The 14749-nt window shown below is 43.5% G+C and overlaps 1 protein-coding gene across 1 annotated transcript; it reads right to left on the bottom strand.

Moving 5' to 3' along the window:
* Window positions 1–1026: 1026 nt before the first annotated feature.
* On the bottom strand, window positions 1027–13933 carry LOC138973844 (leucine-rich repeat-containing protein 58-like). The gene is made up of 4 exons (XM_070346555.1): window positions 13336–13933; window positions 4489–4744; window positions 3953–4100; window positions 1027–1775 (listed from the first exon to the last, which is right to left on the bottom strand). Exons 1-4 carry the CDS (start codon window positions 13809–13811, stop codon window positions 1585–1587), a joined length of 1071 nt encoding a protein of 356 aa, XP_070202656.1. The 5' UTR covers window positions 13812–13933; the 3' UTR covers window positions 1027–1584.
* Window positions 13934–14749: the final 816 nt, after the last annotated feature.

Here is a 14749-nt window from a genome sequence, read left to right as displayed (position 1 = left end):
AGCTCTCAAACCAGCTTCATGCAGGCGGTTCCGCACGGTCTGGTCCGATAATCGGTGTGGCCCGGGGAGAGCCTGGACAGAAGATGAGGCCGACAGGAAACGATTCCGGAGGTGGCGGAGCCGTATGAAGCGGTCGTGAGCAGCAGTTGTTGCCCTTGGTCTTCCCGCTCGTGGCAAGTCAGCAACGGAGCCAGTGGCTTGAAACCTGACCCACAGTCTACTGATGGTGCTCTGGGACACGTGGAAGTGCCTGGCGATTGCACTTTGACCTGCTTGTAAACGACCCAATGCAATTTTGCGGTCTTCTCTGCTCAATCGGGCCATCTTTCGTCGCTGAATTGTCGTCTGATGTCTTTGTGGCGAACAATCCGCTTTTATGGGTTTTGGAAGACATGGTGAGAGCTCAATATTCCCCGAGTTTCACGAGATTACACTGAAGCATGACGAGTGGTCATGCCAAATGAGCAATTTTGACATTGTAGCCACTGATAACGCATGCGTCACGTGCAGAGCTCACTTGTGGCAATGGACGAAAGGTCGACGACCAGATAAACATTTTCTGCAGTTTGGTGGATATCCTTGTAGCCATATAACTAATTTAACCAAATATTACAAGCTATGCGTTTCTTTTTTTGAACAGTATATAATGCACTGACACTACTATCACAGCACAAATCCATTTTCTGTCAACCCAAAACTACATCTCATGAGTCTTTCTGCTAAGACTAAGAGTTGGTGACCCTTCGCTCATTGTATCAAGGTGATGTCAGTGATAACGGCCAAAGTGCAATTGCAATGCTTCCCTCAGTTGGAGACATCTAAGGCAAAAAAAAAAAAAGGTCTGTTTACGGTAACATAGGCCAAAAAAATAGGGTCGGTAGGTCAAGATTTTTTTCCCCCCAAAAAACCATATTTTTACGTTTGTTTTTTGTTTTGTTTTTTCCCCCAAATGCCAAAAAAAGTCTAGGGTTGCGCGAAAAAAATAGGGTCGGGCGGGTTACCGTAAACAGACTATTTTTTTGGGGGGGCCTAATGAGTGCTTCTGCATAAAGTTGCGAACCTTAGGTCATTTTAGCAAGGTGATGTCAGTGATAACAGCCAAAGGTCACTTGCTGTGCTGTCCTTAGGTCAGAGACATGTTTAACGCACAGACCAGCAGGCGTTGAAAGCTCACTACTTTCACCGTGCTTGTGTGTCCGCCATCACGTGAGTCCGCTTAGTGAACACTATGCCCCTTAGCTCAACAAAAAGGCTCACCAATTTTGAAACCTAATAAGTATTCTGTTATTATCACATCATAAACTTTCCGTCTTTTTTTCTCACTTTTCAGTCCAAGGTTAAAAACCAGAGTTTCTAACCTTATTATAACAGGGAACACTGTTATGTCAAATGCTATATTATAATCACACACACTTCTTCTTCTTCAGCGTTCAGTGATGGTTGTACATGTATCTATATCGGTTGGCAAGTCTGCAGGAAGAGCAGCAATGTCTGGTCCGCCTCTCCACAGTCGCACAGGGCCGACTGTCCGATACACCACACACACACACACACTCGCAAAACTGTCGTGAAGGGGCAGACAACTCATCCCAGCAAGACTCGTCGCATTCTCTCCCTTGCGCTGTCCTCATCCTCCGTGTCGCTGTCGGAGCCGCAGAAGCTGGGTTCGGTGGTGGTACAGGTGGGGGAACACAGGTACTGCAACAGCGGCAGGCGGTACTTGCCGCAAAAATCCACAAACTTGACGTGCTCCACCCGTGATGTGAAGTAAACACCTGGAACAATCATGTACAGGGTGTGAGGAATGTTGTCAACTCAGTCCTTAATCAGGGGTGGGACTCTCTTGTGATGAAAAAAAGAGGAAATCCCTTTTTTTTAGGGGGGATTCGGGGATGCCCCCGATTTTTTTTTAAATGGTACATTAAAATCTGTGCAATCTGGTGCATTCTGAGACTAAAATTCAACCCGTTTGGATCGGGTAAAAAAGACATTCTCCACACTCGGAGAAAAAAAAAACAAAAAAAAACACACACACACTTTCACACAACCATGGTAACATTGTAATGGTGCATATTTACGTAATGAACCATGTATCCATAATCCAATACTGGCAATAGTATGATCCAAGTGACGCCCCAATGCATTGAAGCACAATTTAACTCTCAAGCCTCCAGTGTTCTGTTCCATCTTCACTTCTCTCCATATCATTCAGTCAACAAGTTATAAATACTGTGATGAAATGGGACGCGAAAAAATAGATTACTCCAGCGGAATTCGTAAGTTGTGTCCGCGGAAATCCGTGAAATAGCGGAAAAGTCCCACCCCTGTTAATCGAGCCCGAAGTCGATTTCGCGAAGTCATTTAAACTAAAAATTCAGTGCTAAAGCTCTGAACCGCTAGCTTCGTGAATAATACTTCGACAGGCTTAAACAATGCTAGCACTTCTGCCAGTAAAATGAACACACAAACACGCATATTCTCATGAATCAAATATAAATTCAATGCTTTAAGCTCTGAACCGCTAGCTTCGCGAATAATACTTCGACAGGCTTAAACAATGCTAGCACTTCTGCCAGTAAAATGAACATGCACACACATGTATTCTCATCAATCAAATACACAAATACCTCGCCACACTCTCAAAGGACAACACTTCAAGCACTGAAATATCTATGGAAAAATATCGCAAAATAAATTGCTGTGATAATCACATTTAAAACACACAAAAGCACCCACACACACACAGAGTTATTCCCAGAGGATAATAACTTGAATAAGTCCGTTACACCTGGACTAATTATCTATTCGTCCAATTGTCATAGGAACAAAAACATTGTTTTGTCAGAAGCACATCATCACATTAAACCTCGCTCTCTCTCTCTACTTGATTAAAGCTACTTTTATTACTTGATAATAATACTTTTTCTTTTTCTTTTTTTTTCTGGTTTATTTTTTCCCATTTATTTAATATATGGCCATTAGATTAATCCCTCTCAAGGGCAATGGCTGGATGTAAAAAAAGCACCTGTTTGCTTATTCTGTTACTCTCATTAACACATAATTCTTATCTTATCTCATCTCTCTCCTTCTCTGGGATTGAGTTCGAACCCCACGTTCGGCGAGAGATTTATTTCTCGGAGTCAACTGTGCGCAGACTCTCTTCGGTGTCCGAACACCCCCGTGTGCACACATGCGCACGAAAAAGATCCCAAGTTCACAGCGAAAGTCTCAGGGCTTGGAAAACATGAAGACACGCATGCACCATCTCTCGTCTCTGATTATCATGATCGTATTTCGATACTTTGACGAGACAAACCCAATGCTGGTGTGTCGAAGAAGACAGCCACAGCGAGCTTGTTCGAGTCAAAGTATCACACCATATCTTTAGCACATTACCAATACCTGTCCCAATATAGGCCAACTGGTCTAAGAGGACGTAAAACCCAAATAGTCAGTCAGTCTCTGGGATACCAGGGATCTGTCAAACAGTGTTGGTCTGTTTGTGTGTGTGTATTTGCAATGTATGGTTTTTTTAATGTTTGTTGCATACGTTGTTCTGCTTTTTCTCTAATTACATCTATTTTTCCCCCACGTTTGTGAATGGGTCGTTGGCCTACACAATACAATCAGTGTCAGTGTCTCCCTCTCTAAACAAACACCAGGTAGCAGCAATACATTTCACAAAGAATTATCAAAAAATAAAAATAAAAAATCGTATCTTTCTCTCTAAACAAACAGGTAGCAGCAATACCTTTCAGAAACCATTATTTTTGTCTTATAACACTAGGTAGCCGCAATACCTTTCACAAAGAATTACCTTAAACAAACAAAAAAAATTAAAAAAAATAAAAATCGTATCTTTCTCTCTAAACAGAACAGGTAGCAGCAATAATTTTCATAAACTATTATTTTATAGTATCTTTCTCTCTAAACAAAGTGGTAGCAGCAATACCTTTGCACTTGGGGTTGACGCAGCGCTGGGCCGAGTCGAGGTACCTGACCAGGTTGAGCGGCAGGTCATCACGACAGTATCTGATCTTCTCCACCTTGACCACTCGGCCAGACAGCTCCAGCAGGGAGGGGGGATTGTACACAAGGTCCTGTTGCAGAACAAGACAATCATGATGATGACATTGTATTTGATCTTCGATCTCCACCTTGAACCATATTGTCAGTTCAAACTTCAATACATGCAAAGTTGTTTCAAAGAGGATAATTAATAGGTTAGTCGGACCTGGACTAAAAATTTGTATAGGTCCAGCTTGATTAAAAAAAAATTGTACCTTCAGAAATGCTAAATATCAAAACTGTCAAGTGGTCAGGGGTAAGAACAATGTGTTGGATAAAAAAAACTCTGCGTCATTGACCAAAGACCGAGGCCTAAGAACAACACTGGACATGCACTCTTAGGTAGGGTTAGAGACAGGAGAGCATGATCAGCGGGAATCCACTGGTACTTAATTAAGTCAAAAAAGAAGTGCAGCCGACCTGAACGAAGCGGTTGACTAGCGGGTTCTTGCGCAGACTGAGCTCCACCAGGTTGAGGGACACGATCTGTGGCGGCAGCGTCTGCAGCAGGTTGTTGTGGAGGTTGAGCGACTGCAGACGACGCAGGGAGATGAGGGTGGGGGGCAGCGACTGCAGGCGATTGTCAGACAGGTTCAATCCCACCAGGCTGTGCAGGTGACCCACTTCTGCCGGAATCTCTGTCAGCTGGTTGCCGCCCAGGTACAGTACCTCCAGCCTGGGAGCAGAAAAAAATGAACATATTTAAAAATACAGCGGAACGCTCATTTCAAGACCGCCAAAGTAAGGACCTGAGACATTAGCGTCTTAAAAAGGGGTGAGTTTGAAAATGGAGGTATAGAGGATAAGGTACAATACCTCCAGCCTGGAACAGAAAAAGAAACACGTTGACAAATCCACACAAGCCATAGAATTCAGCAAGAAATGAGTGACAATTAATTGATAAATACTTTTTTTTTTAAAAGACGGTTTTTTTGTATCACACTGAGTTAGGCCAAATGATCATAGTGCCATGCAGGAAAACTCACAACTTTGGTGTGTAAATTATCAAAGGAATTTGAATGTCATGCCTAAGTGTGTTCCTAGTGCTACAGTAACAGTGGAACCCCCAATTTAAGGCTCCCTTTAATTTAAGACCTACAGCTTTCTCAGAATTCTGGGGGTCTTAAAAAGGTGGTTCCACTGTAAAAGAAAAAGAAAAGGACTGGGTGGTTCGGGAATACAACCTCCGACAAGTGTCGATGTTGAACCTTCACTTCTTCCAGTTTCAAAACGATTGTGAAAATTGTGAAAAATGTATAATGTTGTGTCAGTTCAAATCTGAATCGTAATAACATCTTTCGGGTACAAAGCTAACCAGTGCGCCCCTGCAGTGATAGCGCTACATGTCATTTGTGCTACGTATCGTTTGCGCTATTTTCTGCAGTGCTATCGACACCCAAAAACAGAAGTGCCACACGTGCCATTATCACTATGTCTCAATAGAAAGTTCTACGTGTCGATATCACTATTTTGTGAAAAACCAATGTACTGTAGCGCTACGTGTCGATAGCACTACAAATACTACATGTTCAAACTGCAGATACTTCTCTCTGTGCGTGCATATCACTATTTTGTGAAAAACCAATGTACTGTAGCGCTACGTGTCGATAGCACTACAAGTACTACATGTTCAAACTGCAGATACTTCTCTCTGTGCGTGCATATCACTATTTTGTGAAAAACCAATGTACTGTAGCACTACGTGTCGATAGCACTACAAGTACTACATGTTCAAACTGCAGATACTTCTCTCTGTGCGTGCATATCACTATTTTGTGAAAAACCAATGTACTGTAGCGCTACGTGTCGATAGCACTACAAGTACTACATGTTCAAACTGCAGATACTTCTCTCTGTGCGTGCATATCACTATTTTGTGAAAAACCAATGTACTGTAGCGCTACGTGTCGATAGCACTACAAGTACTACATGTTCAAACTGCAGATACTTCTCTCTGTGCGTGCATATCACTATTTTGTGAAAAACCAATGTACTGTAGCGCTACGTGTCGATAGCACTACAAGTACTACATGTTCAAACTGCAGATACTTCTCTCTGTGCGTGCATATCACTATTTTGTGAAAAACCAATGTACTGTAGCGCTACGTGTCGATAGCACTACAAGTACTACATGTTCAAACTGCAGACACTTCTCTCTGTGCGTGCATATCACTATTTTGTGAAAAACCAATGTACTGTAGCGCTACGTGTCGATAGCACTACAAGTACTACATGTTCAAACTGCAGACACTTCTCTCTGTGCGTGCATATCACTATTTTGTGAAAAACCAATGTACTGTAGCGCTACGTGTCGATAGCACTACAAGTACTACATGTTCAAACTGCAGATACTTCTCTCTGTGCATGCATATCACTATTTTGTGAAAAACCAATGTACTGTAGCGCTACGTGTCGATAGCACTACAAGTACTACATGTTCAAACTGCAGATACTTCTCTCTGTGCGTGCATATCACTATTTTGTGAAAAACCAATGTACTGTAGCGCTACGTGTCGATAGCACTACAAGTACTACATGTTCAAACTGCAGATACTTCTCTCTGTGCGTGCATATCACTATTTTGTGAAAAACCAATGTACTGTAGCGCTACGTGTCGATAGCACTACAAGTACTACATGTTCAAACTGCAGATACTTCTCTCTGTGCGTGCATATCACTATTTTGTGAAAAACCAATGTACTGTAGCGCTACGTGTCGATAGCACTACAAGTACTACATGTTCAAACTGCAGACACTTCTCTCTGTGCGTGCATATCACTATTTTGTGAAAAACCAATGTACTGTAGCGCTACGTGTCGATAGCACTACAAGTACTACATGTTCAAACTGCAGACACTTCTCTCTGTGCGTGCATATCACTATTTTGTGAAAAACCAATGTACTGTAGCGCTACGTGTCGATAGCACTACAAGTACTACATGTTCAAACTGCAGATACTTCTCTCTGTGCGTGCATATCACTATTTTGTGAAAAACCAATGTACTGTAGCGCTACGTGTCGATAGCACTACAAGTACTACATGTTCAAACTGCAGATACTTCTCTCTGTGCGTGCATATCACTATTTTGTGAAAAACCAATGTACTGTAGCGCTACGTGTCGATAGCACTACAAGTACTACATGTTCAAACTGCAGATACTTCTCTCTGTGCGTGCGTGTGTGTTTGTGTCTGCTGTTTTGTCGGTCTGGCTGTGTGTCGCTCTCTATCTATCTATCTCTTTCTCCAGCTCTCTCATACGTTATCTCTCTCTGTACCTCTCAATCGCTCCCTCTCCTCGTCTCTCTCCCCCCTCTCTTTCTCACTTTCTCTCTCTCTCGTGATACCGTATGCATACACCGATGTTTCTCTGTGTGTTGGTGTGTGTTGGTGTGTGTGTGTGTGTGTGTGTGTTTTTTTTGTGTGTGCGTACATACAAGTGATTTCGTGTTCATGTTTAACTATTTGGTGACACTTGCTCATTATGTTTTCTTATTAATCGTTGTGTTTTAGTATATTTTATGCGCTGTGCGATGTTACGCCAAAAGAAATGTCCATTCTTGTGTTTTCTGAAAATGGACAATAAAGTGTTCCTTTCTTATGTTATAAATCTTACCTTACACACACAAAACAGAAGGAGTGAGAGCGAGAGAGCAAAAAAGAAAGTGAGAAAGAGAGAGTCGTCATTAAATAAGTAGTGGTATTGACAAGTACTTAGCGATAATGACACATAGCGCTAGAAGATGTATAGTGCTATCGACACGTAGTGCTTATGAACAAATGATAGCGACTCGTAGAAAAAAATATTTGTGTAGCACTAATCAACGTAGTGATAGCGGCACATACCACAAATCACATGTAGCACAAATAACACGTAGGGATAGCGATACACACCCAAGCAAAACAGTTGATAGAGATTGCCCTTGGTCCTCTGTTCACATGAATTGCTCTCTAAATTACTCTAACTAATGCACATAGTCAGTGGTAGCAAGTATAATCTTGATGTAACATGTTACATCTTTTATAGAAGTTTTGTGTCTCCCTCTCAGAGTCAGAACAAAATATCAAAAACAGACACCTGACACACACACCTGCACGCCCCCTTATTTTATGCTATCAGTATCACATGTATAGTTTCTGTGTGTCCCTGTGGTTGTACACCATTTCAGACCTCCTGACTGACTAGTTTAAAAGAACTTTAGACCACCAACTGGCATATCTTGGGACAGGTAGAGTTAATATATATGCTACGTGATATTTTAGCCCTCTATGACCTTGACACGGAGCAGCCAGATTGTTACAAATCCAGGTCGCTATAAATACCGCACGATCATCAGCGTTACACATGTAGAGATACAGGGTTCACCTTGTCTAGGTTGCATTGCACTCTGCACAGACAACTGAGAGAAGGCAACATTCACTGGCTTTTGTGCAACAAAAGAACAGCGATGTTTGGCAACTGTGCAAAAGGCCGGTAGACTGTACAGTGGAACCCCCATTTAAGACTCCCTCCTTTTTAAGACTCCCTCCCTTTAAAAATCCTGTTTTCTCAGTCGTTTTGTTCATAACCTGTGTAAGTGTACCCCCATTTTAAGACTCCCTCCTTTTTAAGACCTGATTTTCTTAGATGTTTGGAGGTCTTAAAAAGGGGGGGGGGGTTCTACTGTATAATGTTTAATGTGCCTTGTGGCATTCAGTGATTCACAATCACATTCACACATGTATAGACGTGCCAATCCTGATAAAGTCTCAAGTGTAACGATTTGGATTTTGTTGTTGTCTCATGCCTGCAGTGTTAATTTTCAAAAGTGGACAATGTTTTCTGACCGTTTTCCTGACCTCTATACACAGAGTGAGAAGCAGAAACGAGTACCATGATTCACAAGACAGAAGGAACTGTTGCATGCTTCTGACTATTTGTTTGAGCGTAGCAACTTTTAGCTTGGGGTATCAGCGTAGGTAATTGTGTCAGGAGCATCTTGTTACTCCCCCGGCTCGTTACTCCCCCGGCTTGTTACTCCTCCTAACCCTAACCCTTACCCCAAGGCCAAGGGGGAGTAACGAGCCGGGGGAGTAACGAGCTGATCCAATTGTGTCAAAAGGTAGCATGCTATGTACGCTGAAAGCCCGAAAGCGTTAACATACAGTTGGCAGGTCTGCACAGATCAATAATTAAGTGCTGTATGTGAACATGCACAGACTGCAGATCTATACATGTACGTATACATAAACATTTTTTATTGAGATTCACAGACACTTTGTAATGTCAATGACAGTGTTAAGTACTGTTAGCCAGGGGCAATGGCCTAGTGAATAAAATGCCCGCCTCCTAACTGGTAGGTTGAGTGTTCAAATTCCTGCCATGCCTGGTGGGTTAAGGGTGGAGATGTTATACAATCTCCCAGGCCAACTATATGCCGACCTGCATGCTAGCGCCTTATTCCCTCATATATATTATATGCATACATGTACAAGACCAAGTATGCACGGAAAAGATCCTGGGTTACACAAACACAAAACCACCAAGCAGGCATCTTCTGAAATAGGTGTATGGCTGCCTTACATGGTGGGGTAAAACCAGTTATAATTTATACAGGGTAAAACGTTGGAGTTTCAGCCCATGAACGCAGAAGAAGAAGAAATGACAGTGTTGTTCTCTGCAGGCCTGTCTGCGGCAACTGAAGCATACTTTTCTTTATCGGACACATTGAGGTCTAACGAATGACGTCTCACAACGTGCGCGGTCGTCCTTGGCGGTCAAGAAAGCCGCCGCGATCATTGCGCAGACGACATTTCTAGAACGCCAATATTTTGTGTGCGCATCAGGTGCTCAACATAAATCGGCCGGAAACGAAGCAATTGGGAAACCTGGATTGGCCAGACCCCTGGCTTGTCGACCGTCCAATAGTTTGGACAAATGTAGGATTCTAAGCCTTCTGACCATTACTTTTTCCCACTAAGGAACACAGCTAGAGCATTAATGGACCTGTGCACAGTTTCAATCCAGGACTAACTGACCTATTGTCTTGCAACAACACGTACTGCAAATGCAATAATCAGGTGTTTAAAAAAAATGCAGCACAGCTCGATCCTCTCTCCAACTACATTATTATGGTGTTAACAAAAAAACTGTTGACAAGAAAATGTATCCTGCAGAGGCTTCTGCAACATGGCTGTCAACTGGTGACACAAAACCCCAACATTACATACATGTATGCCATACATAATATGTGCCTGTGACAAAAAGGCCTTGTATGTTCCTCCACCCGAAAACAGGGTATGACGGCTTAAATGATGGAGGAAAACTACCAACCACATCAAAATAAAAGCAGACTCGCGCAAAAACATGAGTCAGAGTGTACGAGGAAGTTGCAGCCCACGAACGAAGAGGAAGATGAAAATTCCATTTTCTTGCTGATATATTTTACAACACTCCTTAAAAAATCTTTGTAACTTGATGTGCATTTTCTACAAAAAGAAATCCCCCCCTAGATTCATGTCTTTGAAGAATGTGTCCGAGTCACATGCAACACATAATTATATTCGCTGTTCAACAGCTATGCGTGCATTTAGTTATGTTCTGTGGGGCAACATAATTTGTTCAGCAGAATCTTAACGTGTATACTTTGAAAGCGACCGGAAGGCCTTAATTTTTCTTCAAGTATTATCCCTTTAAGACTTGTTAAGGCTAGATTTTCTCAGATTTTGTAGGTCTTAAAAGTGGGATGCGGGGCGGTCTTCTTCTTCTTCTTCTTGGCGTTCGCAGAGGTTACACAATCAGTCCAGCACTGGTGATAAATGTTGTCGTTTTCTCCAACTCCTGTCGACTGCCGTATAGTTTGGTCTGCAAGGGAGTTGGTGACGGCCACACTTCTTTTCGTTCCTCATCTAGTAAGGGACATCGCTGTAAGATGTGTTCCGCTGTTTGGTCCTCTTGACCGCAGGCACAGGTTGGTGATGGCGCCAGCTTGAACTTTCGGTTCATGTGAGCATTGAGCCTGTTGTGGCCAGTACGCAGTCTGATGAGGTTGACTTGCTGCTCTCTGGACATTGTGTAGTAGTCATCTCTGTTTGTCCTTGGCCTCATCAATGCCTTGATGATTGTCTTCTGCTCACTAAAGCTGACACTGTTTTCAGGTTGGTCTTCCACGGCTCCTTCTTTTGCCAGCTCATCGGCCCTTTCATTTCCTGGTATCCCACAGTGTGCTGGTATCCACTGGAGGACAACTCTTCTGGTTTGTCTGACCATCTGTAATGCTTTGGCCAGCTGTGGGAGTTTGTCGTTCTCTAGGGCCTGAAGGACTGAAAGGGCGTCCGAGAGGAAGACAACTTGGTAGCAAGGGTCTGCGGAGTCCTGAACGAAGGAGGCGGCCTGCATGAGAGCTTCTGCTTCTGCTTTATAGTTTGATGCGGGGCGGTGAGGGGGGGGGGGGGCGGCGGCAACTGCATGTATCCGATATATATACTAGCCTTATGTGAGGTTCACCATCCCACATACTGAATCGATCTCAAAATGTTCGCTCTGCTTGCAATATATATGCCAGGCCACTGGGCTAATTCAAGAGGAGCCACTAAAATCACAACTGCTGTTCTGTAACGGCTACCAGTAAGTTCGTCACACGGTAGATTCGTCACCGGTCCCGGTAACTTCACCACAGGTAACTTCGACACAGTAGTCCGAGCGCGGCCGTTATGTAATGGTAATACAACCTTGCACCTCCCCCCCCCAGTCTCTCTCTCTCTCTCTCTCTCTCTCTCTTTTCCTCTCTCTCTATTGTTTATTCTCTCTAAAATAACAACGCTCGGACTGTGCCGTGTCAGTGAAAACTGCTTAGTTGAGAACTGCTCAATGAATAGATCTCGCGTTTTAAAATAACAACGCTCGGACTGTGCTGTGTGAAAACTGCTCAACTCCAGTTATCTACGTAATTAACACAAGACCACTAGATATAATGATGGACAAACTGGCAGTTGGCATAACAGCTCCAGATTCGCTATGGATACTGCAGTCGATTCATCATTGCATTGTGTGTCAGGTGGCGGTCACCAGTAGACAAGACTAAGGCCTTGCTCTGTGCCGATGGGCCATGTGGCAGATGGCAACACCGCATCTGTGGCATTGGTATTGACCATGCAACCTACAGGCGTGCCGTGAGGGGAGATATTGAACTGGACTGGCGATGCCAGGACTGTGTGGCAGTGGCACAGTCTGTCTCTGACACAGCAGGCTGAGATGGAAGTTGGTGGGGTTGGTGGCGATGATGAGTCAGATGCAGACAGTGATGATGAGCCCGATAGAGATGGTGCACTGGCAGAGCTGTACCTGTCTCAGCACCCTGAGACTATGATGGGTGGTGGTGGTGGTGATGATGAGACTGATGCAGACACTTCAGAGCCTTCGTTTGCTGTTCCCATGGAACAGGAGGAACCGTCCCTGCTTGACGAGCCTGTGGTGTCAGATGCCATAGATGATAATGATCAGGGTGATGTCACGTTTGAGGTCATTCCCATTCCGAGAGCTACCAAGAGGGGTCATCCGTTGCTGGTGGATTCCGACAGGTACACATACGGTGTACATAGGCAGGGCCGTGATGTCGTTACATGGCGCTGTACCACACTAAATGTTTTAACATAGAGGGGGAATCGAGACGAGGGTCGTGGTGTATGTGTGTGCGTGTGTGTGTGTAGAGCGATTAAGAGTAAACTACTGGACCGATCTTTATAATTATAAAATATATGTGAACTGTTAGTAAGAAAGTGTGCTTCAGTTGAATGACACATGTTTTGTATGCTTCACTTGTATGACAGAATTGATGGTACCTGATTTGAAAATAAAGTTGTTTAGGTGTGGACATTTGGAATTTGTTTGAGATTCATCTCTCTCAGTCTCTCTCTTTCACACACACACACACACACACACACATACTCTCTATCTCTGTCTCTCTGTCAGTCTCAGTCTCTCCCTCTCTCTCTGTCTCTCTCCCTCTCTCTCAGTCTCTCTCTTTCTCTCTCTCTCTCTCTCAGTCAGTCTCTCTCTCTCTCTAAAAAATGTGAATCTTGAATCTCTCCCACAAATCAAACATCTGAAAGCATAAGCTCTAAGCATAAACAGCCACCCACCCTGCCGGTAACTTCGTCACGGGTGACGAATCTACCGTGTGACGAACTTACTGGTAGCCTTAGGGTTAGGGTTAGGCTAACATCCTAATTAAGTTTCGTGTACAAGGGGAGGGGGGAAAGGGGAGGCGTGAGAGACTGTTGAAACTCACCGTAACAAATGTTTGACAGCACTTGAAAGTTCCACGAGCCTGTTGCTGCCTAGATAGAGGCACTTGAGTCGATACAGTTCTGTGATTTGAGGAGCGAGGTCTGTGAAATGGTTACCACTGAGGTTCACAACTTCCAAGTTCTGAAGCAACCCGAAGTCTTTTGGCAACGCACTAGAGCTCAATTGGTTATTTTTAGCCACGAACGTCCGTAAATTGCGTAACTGGCACAGTTCAGTACACAGCTTTTTCATGCTGTTGTTGGAAATATCCAGTGTGACGAGTCTAGAAAAACATCCAATGGAAGAAGGTAGCTGCAAGATGTCATTGTTGTTTAGCTGAAGAGACACCAACTCGCCGGACCGTAAGATGGCTGAATCCGGAATGGTCTCCAGATGCTCGTACGACAACACTTCTGTGTTTTCGTTGTGAAATTCGCTGTCCGACGATGAGGACTGCGATGACATGTACTCTGCCATCTCGCCTGCACGCACATAAACTCATACACCTCAAAACTTGTGACGCACAGTGCGAAGATGACAAACAGTCTCACACAGAAGAGACAGACATTTTAGACTGCACGCTGCTGGTAAGCAGCCGACAAAAGTAACTCAACTTTTCTGAAAGGATAAGTCTGATTGGACAAGACCATCCAATCAGAATCCACGTTCAAGCCATTCACTTATTGACACCGTGACTGACCCATTTTTTTATCATAGCCGCGTTATATTATAATTGATGTGCACGTTTTAGACAAAAATAATCTAACCGAATCGTGCTACAGGAACACAGACAGCATTTCTGAGTGAAAAGTGGTTATTTTACAGATTATCTTAAAGGAGAAGGTAGCCCAGTCATTAAAACAATTTAATAGTGATCTAAAAAGTATTTTGTGAAATGGGTATACTTCCTTGCGCCTTTGCAGCCTTGATGACGCAGCAGTTGACCTCACGTGAAAATGTCCCCAGTCCGGTGATTGAGGACAACAGTTCTCTAGCGAAATGTAACGTGACTGAACGCACCTTGATTTGAGATAGATGCTTTTTTTTTTTAGGGGTTTCCCATATATTTTTACTTGAACTTGGATGAGAAAAGTACAAAAGTCACAGCATAGACAGAGGGAGACAGACAGACACTAAGACAGAGACATAGACAGAGAGACACTGAGACAGAGAGAAAGAGAGAGAGAGAGAGAGAGAGAGAGAGAGAGAGAGAGAGAGAGAGAGAGAGAGAGAGAGAGAGAGAGAGAGAGAGAATGACGAATGACAATTCTTTATTTTGAGAGAGAGACTGAGACTGGGAGAGAGAGACTGGGAGAGAGACTCATAACTGTCCATTGGCGATATATGAACAATAAAAACAAATCCGGTTACAGTCTCACCCCGAAGCTAAAGAGCGACACGATACAATTAAGCCT

The sequence above is a fragment of the Littorina saxatilis genome, linkage group LG8, assembly GCF_037325665.1.
Source record: "Littorina saxatilis isolate snail1 linkage group LG8, US_GU_Lsax_2.0, whole genome shotgun sequence".
Lineage (NCBI taxonomy): Eukaryota > Metazoa > Mollusca > Gastropoda > Littorinimorpha > Littorinidae > Littorina > Littorina saxatilis.
Note: the sequence above shows the minus strand (reverse complement) of the source record. Positions and strands in the feature narration are given on the sequence as shown.

Bases quoted from the DNA above. Each gene is read 5' to 3' on its own strand.
- LOC138973844 (XM_070346555.1), bottom strand. From the start codon at position 13,811: ATGGCAGAGTACATGTCATCGCAGTCCTCATCGTCGGACAGCGAATTT. The intron at 4,101-4,488 runs GTCGGCTGCACT...GTTCTGCAACAG, and splicing joins TAGTCAACCGCTTCGTTCAG to GACCTTGTGTACAATCCCCC. The intron at 1,776-3,952 runs GTATTGCTGCTA...TGATTGTTCCAG, and splicing joins CGTCAACCCCAAGTGCAAAG to GTGTTTACTTCACATCACGG.